This window comes from Vanellus vanellus (genome assembly GCF_965231255.1).
Source record: "Vanellus vanellus genome assembly, contig: HAP1_SCAFFOLD_110, whole genome shotgun sequence".
In the NCBI taxonomy this organism is placed as follows: Eukaryota; Metazoa; Chordata; class Aves; order Charadriiformes; family Charadriidae; genus Vanellus; species Vanellus vanellus.
Genome location: NW_028127815.1, coordinates 88,982 through 100,063, shown reverse-complemented (window position 1 = coordinate 100,063; position 11,082 = coordinate 88,982). Strand labels below are relative to the sequence as shown.

Sequence of the window (11,082 nt, the reverse complement as noted above, 5' to 3'; positions counted from 1 at the left end):
CCAGGAGAGACCCCGCTGCCTTGGAGGAGCTGTCAGCCCTGGAGGCGCAGGGACACCTCGAGGGATTGGGGCAGTGTGGGGAGGAGGCAGAGAAAGGCCCAGCGGGTCCTCTGCTGCTGAGCTGGGCTGGGCTGCTGGGCCGGAGGGAGCTCCTGGCAAGCGGGCAGCGCAGCGAGAGAGAGACAGCTCTGCCCAGGAGCAGCTCCTCTGCACAGCGCAGCAGGGCTGAGGGCACTGCCTGCAGGCAGCGAGGGCAGAGCAGGGAGGCAGAGAGAGGTTGAAGGCAGTCTGGAGAGGGAGGATGCTGAGGGCGAGTGGGGGGAGAACTCTTCCCAAAGCAGAGCAGCTGCAGTAGCTGGAGAGATCTCCAACAGCTGGCACCTCCCACAGCCCGTGGGATCTTTCAGGAGGACGCTCAGAACTTCTCTGCTGTGGAAGAAGAGGACATTCTCTAGATTGGGGCTTCCCTGCTGCACCATCAGAGGCATAGGGCATGACAGCTGCCTTCTCCCAGGAATGGTTGAAGGGCTGTGAAGGTGGGTGAGCAGGCAGGGGTGGGCAGGGCTGTCCTTGCCAGCAGGGTCCCTGCAGCCCGGGGGCTGTGTGCCGGGGCAGGGACTCTGCTGCCTGCCAGGGTCAGCTCTCCGCCTGCCAAGGCAGCTCCCCACGACGCTGTGGGGAGAAGCTGTGGGTGGAAGGAGTGACTACTGGCAGGGCAGGGTCCTTCTGCTTTGAAGAGGGTGCCATCTGGTGCCTCTGGTCATTCCTGAAGGGACTTTTCAAGATGGAGTTCCCTTAATGTGAAGGTAAATTTTTTTTGCTGTTTCTTCTCTTGGTTGGCCGGGTGGGCATTGGCACATGACCAAGAGGACTTTCAAATGAAAGATCAAAGGAGGGATCCCTGTAGAGATAAGGAGCTTTCCTGAATCTGTGTCTTCGGTTTCCATCTCTGGGGGCTACAGACAGCACCAGCTTCCCCATTCCAGTCTCACCAGGGTCTGTGGGACCTGCTCTTTAGCCCCTGCTAAATCTCTCACTGAGATCCACAAAATTGGGTATGTCCTTTGGGTGTTCATGGAAGCTGTGAGCTGCCCTCCAAGATGCCAACCTGTCCCATAGCACCTTTGTGTTATCGGAAAGCCCCACAGAGAAACACAGAGACTCTGTGACTGAGGAAATGCTGTTGGGTGGGTGAAATGAGCCGTGGGTGTCCTTGGCTAGAGGTGGGCTGCTGAGACCTTGAGAAAGGGTGAGACATTTCATAGTCTGAGATGGATCCCTCTGCTCTCAGCAGTGTCTGATTGCATAATAGAAGAGGGGAATCCCCCTCCATCTCATGACGGTGCAAGATGGAGGGACAAACCATCTCCCTTGACTCTGCTCTCTGCCCCAGGCAATCCTCATGTCTCACAGCACTCACTCTGTTCCCCTGGAGTGCAGCAGAAATGCTGAGGGTTTCTGACATCCAAGAACACTGTCCAGGTGAGATGGGGGAGCTTTAAAATACCCCAAACCTCTCCAACTGCCTTCTGCCATCCCTGTTCCATAGCAGTGAGAGTTCAGATGTTGAAAAGCCCATCTGCATTAGGTGTGGGTTCCTCAGCCAAAGCAGAACACCAGGACTGGCTCCTGCCACCACCCTCCCTATGAACTCCCTGCTGCAGAGCAGGGCTGACTCCTCGGCCACCACTGTGCAGCGCCCTGCTCCTCATGGCATTGGGATTTCCTCAGAGAAGTCTCTCCCAGTTTGTCACTGTCTTTTCCTCGTTGGACAGGTCCCACTGCCCAGACGCAGCAAATGTCCAACAGCAGCTCCATCACCTACTTTCTCCTCATGGAATTCGCAGACACACGGGAGCTGCAGCTCTTGCACTTTGGGCTCTTCCTGGGCATCTACCTGGCTGCCCTCCTGGGAAATGGCCTCATCGTCACCGCCATCGCCTGCGACCACCACCTCCACACCCCCATGTACTTCTTCCTCCTCAACCTCTCCCTCATAGACCTAGGCTGCATCTCCACCACTCTCCCCAAAGCCATGGCCAATTCCCTCTGGAACACACAGGATATCTCTTACTTTGGCTGTGCTGTCCAGCTCTTTTTCTTTTTCTTTTTTATGTCAACAGAGTGTTCTCTCCTCACAGTCATGGCCTATGACCGCTACATTGCCATCTGCCGTCCCCTGCACTACGGGACCCTCCTGGGCAGCAGAGCTTGTGTCCGCATGGCAGCAGCTGCCTGGGGCAGTGGGTTTCTCAATTCTCTCCTGCACACGGCCAATACATTTTCACTGCCCCTCTGCCAGGGCAATGCCCTCGACCAGTTCTTCTGTGAAATCCCCCACATCCTCAAGCTCTCCTGCTCACACTCCTACCTCAGGGAAGATGGGTTTCTTATGGTTAGTGTCTGTTTAGCCTTTGGGTGTTTTGTTTTCATTGTGGTGTCCTACGTGCAGATCCTGAGGGCGGTGCTGAGGATCCCCTCTGAGCAGGGACGGCACAAAGCCTTTTCCACATGCTTCCCTCACCTGGCCGTGGTCTCCCTCTTCCTCAGCACTGGAGTGTTTGCCCATCTGAAGCCCCTCTCCATCTCCTCCCCATCTCTGGACCTGGTGGTGGCAGTGTTGTACTCGGTGGTGCCTCCAGCAGTGAACCCCCTCATCTACAGCATGAGGAACCAGGAGCTCAAGGATGCCGTACGCAAACAGGCCCAATGGACACTGTTTCACTGACAATAACCTGCTGCCCCTTCCATGTACATTGCTCAAGGCTTATCTTAGGCTGTGAGTCTGCTTTTTTCTCTCGTGATAATCCTGCTTATAAATAATTTTCTGAGTTTACGCTGCTTGTCTTGAGGCTTGATCCTACTGTGTCTGACCCTTGCTGTGTCTGACCTGACACTGTGTCAGGTGTGTCCTGACAGATAACAGCTCTTCAATAAAAGGTCACCTCCCAAGTGCAGTGCCTGAAGGATGGGCTGTTCCTCCAAAGTTCCTTCCAAGAACATGTTCAAGGAATCAATATTTTAATGAATCTCTTCTCCTTGTGTTTTCAATGTTTCTGGAGCTAAGCTGATGGTATTATTGGGTTCCACTGCACCAAATATTCTGGATTTAGAAGCGCTCTTCTTGGTGCCCAATGGAAGGGGAGACCGTCCATGAGCTCCCATTATCTCCTCAGTCTTCTTCATGTATGAGAGGACTGACGTCATATACCGGACATTCTGGAAATGCATTTTTTAGGGGGGAGGAGAGGCGGGATTAGGGACTCAACACTTGCCCTTGGACTGGAACGGATGGAGACTCCGAAGGTGAAACACACTCCAAGGTGAAGTCCACCAATATAAAGCACTGAATCAATGTGTCCACGCACAAGGACGCTGCAGTGCCGAGGGAGTCAGCAGGGCCTCATCAGGCACAGGGAGGGGAGAGTGGGGAGACGCATGAGGTGCCTGAGGGGACCCCAAGGCCAGGACTGCTGTGCCCTCATGCGCCTGGCCAGATTCACTTCTACCTGGGCTTTAGCTTTCCTAACCTGATCTCTCGCTGCTCGGACAATTCTTTCCAGGATACCTGTCCTTGCTTCAACCCTCTGTAGGCTTCCTTTTCCTTTTTGAGATTGACCAGGACCTCCTTGGTCATCCACGCAGGCCTCCTGCTGTCTTTGCCTGACTTCCTCTTTGCCGGGATGTATTGCTCCTGAGCTTGGCTGAGGTAGCCCTTGGATATTAGCCAACTTTCATGGGTCCCTCTTCCTTCCAGGGCTTTGTCCCAATGTAGTTCACCAAGCAGGTCCCTGAAGAGGCCAAAGTCTATCTCCTGAAGTCCAGGATAGTGAGCTTACTGTGTGCTCTCCTAGCCACCTTAAAGATCCCAGACTCTGCCACCTCAAGGTCACTGCAGCCAAAGTTGCCCTTGACCATGACATTCCCCATGGGTCCCTCTTTCTTGGTCAGGACAAAGTCCAGCATGGCATCTCTCCTCATTGGCTCTGCTGTCACTTGGATAAGGATGTAATCGTTAATGTGTTCCAGGAACCTCCTGGATTGCCTGTGCGCTGCTCTGCTTTCCTTCCAACAGCTATCAGGCTGGCTAAAGTTCCCTCTGAGGACCAGGGCTTGTGAATGTGAGCCTACTCCAATCTGTCTATAGAGGACCTTATCCACTCGGTCTTCTTGGTACCCCCATGTACTTCTTCCTCTTCAACCTCTCTGTTCTTGACCTGGGCTCCATCTCCACCACTCTCCCCAAAGTCATGGCCAATTCCCTCTGGGACACCAGGGTCATCTCTTATGCAGGTTATGCTACACGGGCCTTGCTGTTTGTCTTTTTCATTTCAGCAGAGTTTTCTCTTCTCACCATCATGGCCTATGACCGCTAGGTTGCCATCTGCCATCCCCTGCACTATGGGACCCTCCTGGGCAGCAGAGCTTGTGTCCGCATGGCAGCAGCTGTCTGGGGCAGTGTTTTTCCCTATGCTGTGCTGCACACAACCAATACATTTTCACTGCCCCTCTGCCAGGGCAATGCCCTCGACCAGTTCTTCTGTGAAATCCCCCACATCCTCAAGCTCTCCTGCTCACATTCAGACTACCTCAGGGAAGTTGGGCTTCTGGTGCTTAGTGTCTTACTAGCATTCAGGGCTTTTGCTTTCATTCTCTTTTCCTATGTGCAGATCTTGAGGGCTGTGCCGAGGATGCCCTCGGACCAGGGATGGCACAAAGCCTTTTCCACGGGCATCCCTCACCTGGTTGTGATCTCCCTGTTTATCAGCACTGCCATGTTTGCCTACCTGAAGCCCCCCTCCATTTCCTCCCCATCTCTGGACCTGTTGGTGTCATTTCTGTACTCAGTGGTGACTCCAGCAGTGAACCCTCTCATCTACAGCATGAGGAACCAGGAACTCAAGGATGCCCTGTGGAAACTGATGACTGGTATCTTGGCAGAAGCAGCAATGAACTGCCCATCTTCTACATATCACACATGATGTAACTCATTACAGGCCCAGATTGTCTTTAGTACTTTTTTTCCTTTCATTTCTTTGGTTTTTATCTTTTCTGGGTTTTGTTAATGCTGTCAATAAAAGTGAAGAATCATCCTTTATCCTATTGCTATGTCAGGATCTGTGTTGTGGGAGCCACAGACTTTGTGTAAATAAGAAACTGTTCTCTCTTTGTTTTTGAAAAACTGAAGGACCCTGCACTGACTTGTTTGTCTGACATCCTTTCTCCGAGAACTTCTCTGGAGATACAGGGGCCAAGTCTGTGTGCTGAGGTGAAGGGGGCAGGAGCCACCCGAGCTGGGTCTGCCTCCCAGCCTGACCAGCATGGCCCTGGGCACCACAGCCCCCGGCTCTGCAGAGCTGCACCACCAGCTTGGGGGCTGTGGGACGCCTGGGGAGGGGTGCAGGAACGGCTGGCCAGGCCAGCACGGATGAGCTCTCTCGGGAAGAGGCTCTGAGGGGAGATGGGCTGTGGCGGGAGAAGAGCAGGGCACCGCGTGTGTGCAGGGCAGCCATGGCAAGAGGAACCCTTTGCTCTGGTGGGACAGCTCGGGGCAGGCTGCCCTGTCCGTGGGGCCAAAGGACCTTCCTGAGGGTGCCCTGGGCCAATTCTCTCATGCCATCCTGGGAGGACATTTGGCAGGTGGGGCTGCAAGCTGCCTGGGGTGGAGGTCTCCTCAGCATGCCGGATGGGTGGAAATTCTCACTGGCCTCTGTGTCCTGCTGTGGGACCAGTCCCAATGGGGCTGCTCTGCTGGTCTGTGCTGGGAGAGGGCAGGAGGTGGCCAGATTCAGGGAGGGTCTGGGCTGGCAGGGCTGGCAAGTGCCCTAGAGAAGAGAACCCCAGGGAAGAGCTGAAGTGTGGGAATGTGCAGGGTGGGGGCACATAGCAGTGTCCTGGCACAGCTGGGCTCCTGCGAGAGACATGAGGGACCAGCAGAGCAGGGTCTGGGCTGTGCCTGTGCCCACTGGACACCCCGGGGAAGTTGTCCCAGCGCCATCATCACAGAATCACAGTATCACAGAATTTCCTATATTGGAGAAGACATGTAAAATCACATAGTCCAATCATTACCCTAACACAGACAAGCCCATCACTAAACCATATCCCTCAGCACTATATCTACACAGCCCTTAAACACCTCCAGGGATGGGGACTCCACCACTGCCCTGGGTAACGCATTCCAATGCCTGATGACCCTTTCAGTAAAGAAATTATTCCTAATATCCAGTTGAAACTTCCCTTAGCGCAACTTGAAGCCATTTCCTCTTGTTCTAACACCCGTTACCTGACAGAACAGGTGCACCCCCACCTCTCTGCAACCTCCTTTCAGATATGTTTAGAGAGCGATAAGGTCTCCCTCAGCCTCCTTTTCTCCAGGCTAAAAAACCCCAGTTTCCCCAGCCACTCCTCATAAGACATGTGCTCCAGACCCCTCACCGGTTTCATTGCCCTTCTCTGGACACGCTCCAGCGCCTCAATGTCCTTTTTGTGGTGAGGGGGCCGAAAGTGAACACAGTACTCAAGAAGCAGCCTCCCCAGTGCCCAGTACAGGGGGAAAATCACCTCCGTGGTCCTACTGGCTACACTAGTCCTGATACAGGCCACGATGCCGCTGGGATTCTTGGCCACCTGGGCACACTGCTGGCTCATGTTCACCTGCTATCAACCAACAACAGAGGTGCTTCTCTGCTGAGCAGCTTTCCAGACACTTTTTCCCAAGCCTGTAGCATTGGCGGGGGTTGTTGTAGCCAAAGTGTGAGACGCAGCACTTGGCCTCATTGAAACTCCTACAGTCTGCCTTGGCCCACGGGTCCAGTCTGTCCGAATCCCTCTGCAGAGCCTCCCTACCCTCAGGCAGATCAACACTCCCACCCAGCTTGGTGTCATCTGCAAACTGACTGAGGGTGCGCTCCATCCCCTCATCCCGATCATTGATAAAGACGTTAAACAGGACTGGCCCCAGCACTGAGCCCTGGGGGACACCACTCCTGACCGCCCGCCAACTGCAGTTAACTCCGTTCACCACCACTCTCTGGTCACGGCCTTCCAGACAGTTTTTTACCCAGTAAAGCGTGTGCCCATCCAAGCCATGAGCAGCCAGTTTCTCCTGGAGAATGCTGTGGGAAACAGTGTCAAAGGCTTTACTAAAGTCCAGATAGACAATATCCACAGCTTTTCCCTCATCCACTGAGCGCATGACCACGTTGTAGAAGGAGATCAGGTTAGTCAAGCAGGACCTGCCTTTCATAAATGCCTTTGCTAATGTGGCACTGAGTTCCACCTGTCTGTATCAGATTTTATCCCACAGTGAGGGACTGCAAAACTAGAAAGGGCTACTGCAAATGTGCCAAGAGAATTAGAAAAAGCCATTAATGAGGGCAGGCAGTATGACAGCCTTAGAGGAAGAAATCAAATTTTTATCAAAAATGGTAATATAGAATGGCTTAGCTCTAGAGCACCTTTTAGAAGTACAGGACAGAGTAGGTGCGTTCTTGAATAAGAGCTGCTGGGGTTTTTATGTCAGTCAAGACCAGAAAAACAAAACTGAGAGAAACAAGAGAAAGACTCATTTAAAAATATTACACGAAATAGGGCAGGGATCTCCCCTAAATCTCTTTGGGTGGCTAACCTCTTGGCTCCCAGACTTAGGAACAGGACTGTGAACTGAAAGGATTTGGGTTGTTGTATTCACTCTCTTGTTTTGCTTTCTAATTAGATGGGTGTGTTTACAGTGTAGTATTACCTTATGAACTTGATTTACGACTTAAATAATAAAGAGTATAGTGTGACCCTGATGGTGAAAGGAAAAGGAGGGACTGTTAGGAAAATCTCTTTCCTGAACTATTGTAACAATTACTCTTTAGAGTATGAAATTGTATGAACTTTTTTAAGATATACAGCGTTTCTATTGCGTACTGCATAGCCATGGTTCAGTCAGCATGACTACAGGACCCAGCTCATTGTCGGGAGGAGAAGACAGCCCCCAGCCTGAAGAAGAAAGGATACTCCAGCACTGCCCGGATGACGCCAGCCTCCCAGCCCCTCTGACACCCCTGTGAAACCCTCCCCTGATCTGGCATCAGAGATAAGGAACTGCAGCAAGACCGACTCCAGGGACGTCTCCATTAGGAGAGCAGCAGGTGGATGATGATGCCACAGCATGAGAGTTGCTTTGCCAAACAGCAGCCTGTGTGTGCGTGTTACGTAGCGATCACTCAAATTGTGTTGTACCTGAATGCTCTAAAGGTATAAGAACCATGTGTGAAACTGCATTTGGGGTGTCCCAATTTGACTGGGACCACTCGTGCTCGTGAACAGAGAATCACTCGTGTAATTCCATACTTTGTGTCCCAGTCTCTCTCCTGGGACAGCATGGGCAGTTGGAAAGTTTTCATGATGTTATCCTCAAAGGCCGAGAATTGTCCCCAGGGGTGGCACAGAAGGCATTTGACTGCCTTTATGGTGCTGTCCTCCCAGGCAATGATCGTTCAGGAAAGACTCTGACTGAAACCATGACTCGAATAGGACTGCCTCAAGAACATGAGAGCGATGTGCCATCCTCCCCTATGCAAGATGCTCCCCCTTTCGAGCCCAGTCGAAAGGAACGGGTGGTTTGCAAACTCTTTTGGGCAAGGATTTCCGATGCTTGTGCAATGCCTCACACAACTGTGGCCTGGGCACTCATAGACAACACATACCTGATCATTTCCATAGTGTCAGTGTCAGTGTGTGTGCCTTCGGAAACCATGCACGTGCTAACAAGCAATGGGATTTGGGTGAGTGGCGTGTATGTACAGTGAATATGAACTTCAAATTTATACCCTTGTGAAGGCAGGATTTCAAAAGTTTCAAGCAAAGTCCTTACTGTCGAAAATGCTGAGTTTATTTTTTCTAAGCTAAGAATAACCTAGACTTTTTTTGTTTTAAATAAATGCCCTCTGTCCCCCCTTCCACTCTTCCTTGCCCAGCAAGACTGCAACCTGCTGCCTCCTGTTCTGCAGGTCGTGAGCCATCCATTGCAGAACAGCCTTGAACACGGCCTCTTCTTTCCCACTGAGCTCCTCCTTCTGCAGGACACACAGGAGGTCTTTGACGGAATGCTGCAGAAACTCTCTCGACACCCTGGTCACCCCCTCCAAGTGATGGAGGATGAAAGCACGGGCGTCTTCTCGCAGGTCAATAATAAAGTCAATAATAAAGGCAGTAGTAATACTCGGTGAATCTCCAGATGCCGACGCAGTTCTCCAAGCACAGCTGGGACTTTAAGAACTCGCAGCACAGTCTGACGATGCCCATGACGTTGAACTGGTCGGCCGCTATCAGCAAACGTTCAATGTTGTCGGCCGTGACCGGTACTGTGCCGGTGTAGGCGTAGTCGATAATGAGCCGCATCATTTCAGGTGAAGTGCCGGGTATTTTATAGACGACCTTCCCGGCATTGCTCCAGTGGGTGGAAAACAAAGCCCTTTTCAGGGCTTTTTTCAAAGCAAAGCAGTGCTGGGGGAAAAGCATCTTTCTGCATTAAACCCGGACCCCGTTATCCCCTGTGCCTCCTACCTGGGGCACCAATTTGGTCACGAGCAGTAGCCACGCTGGGAGGCTGTGGGGCTTATTAATTCATGTGTTACGAGCCGGTTGTTTTAACAAGGAGTCACCGCCTCCGGCTGTGCACAGAGAGCCACAGGGCCAGTGCCCCCGTTGCTTCAACGAGACCACCAGAGAATGGCGCTGTGTGGGGAAGGAACACCTCCCGCCCCACGGCAGACAAGCCCGGCTGGCCACGCTCCAGCCCTGCACCGCATCGGGGGGTTCGTCAGACACCGCTTCCAGCGCTGCTGTGAGATCTTGGGTTGGGGATGAATTCCGGTGTCCAGGGAGGCACCAGGACTGTGGGGAAGTGCTGGAGGAGAGTTTTCATGCCGAGGGAAGCACTGGAGGGACACTAAGGCAGCGTGACACAGCCTGGGAAATGCTGTGTGTCCCCATCCCCTCTTGTTCCAAGCACTGACCTGAACTATTGACTGCAGCTACAGAGGATGTTCTTGTGACCACTGAACTCAATGCCACCCACACTGATAACCACATCACAGAGTCTCTCCTCCAGGCAAAGCTCACTAAAGATGGTGCAAAGCACAGCACTCATCTTCCTCTCCCTGGGTGAGGATGAGTGTTGCTGGGAGCCAAGCTATCGCCCACATCACAGCCTGTGGCAGTGGAAAGTGCTTCTCCTGGAGGTGCTACAGCGCTTTGTCCATGCCCTCCCTCCAACACCGTCTCCCAACCCCTGCCTGTCTGGTGGCTCTGGAACGTGCCCCAAAGGGAAATCACAGGCGCAGGGGTGACCCGGGACCGGCTGTGAGCCCCCGTGCAGCTGGTGCTTTACCTCCATATTGATTCATGGGTGGTGGCAAATGCTCTGTGGGGGTGGTTACAGCAGTGGGAGCAGAGCAACTGGCAGTGCAGAGGTAGACCCATCTGGGCTGCTGAACTGTGGCAAGACATTGCTGCCCAGATAGAGAATCTGGTTGTGAAAGTACATCATGTAGATGACCACGTACCCAAGGGTCAGGCCACTGAAGAACATCAAAACAACCAGCAGGTGGATCAGGCTGCTAAGATTGAAGTGGATCAGGTGGACATGGACTGGCAACGTAAGGGTGAACTATTCATAGCTTGGTGGGCCCATGACGCCTCAAGCCATCAAGGAAGAGATGCGACATATAGATGGGCTTGTGACCAGGGGGTGGACTTGATCACGTTCACTATTGCACAGGTTATCCACGAATGTGAAAGGTGTGCTGCATTTAAGAAAGCCAAGCGGTTAAAGCTTCTTTGATATGGAGGACGTTGGCTGAAATATCAATACGGGGAGGCCTGGCAGATTGGTTCTATCACACTCCCTCAAACCCGCCAAGACAAGCACCACGTGCTCACAACGGAGGAAGCAAACACCGGACGGCTGGAAACACACCCTGTGACCCATGCCACCGCCCTGAACAACTATCCTGGGCCTTGAAAAGCAAGTCTGATGGCGACGTGGCACCCCAGAGAGATTTGAGTCAGACAGTGGGACTCATTTCC

At 52.8% G+C, this 11,082-nt stretch overlaps 1 protein-coding gene across 1 annotated transcript; it reads left to right on the top strand.

The window, feature by feature from the left end:
* Positions 1–1,798: 1,798 nt before the first annotated feature.
* On the top strand, positions 1,799–4,982 carry LOC309684959 (olfactory receptor 14I1-like; the record flags this gene model as incomplete). The annotated part of the gene is made up of 2 exons (XM_082500793.1): positions 1,799–2,559; positions 4,769–4,982. The coding sequence occupies 2 exons, from the start codon at positions 1,799–1,801 to the stop codon at positions 4,980–4,982; spliced, it is 975 nt and encodes a 324-aa protein (XP_082356919.1).
* Positions 4,983–11,082: the final 6,100 nt, after the last annotated feature.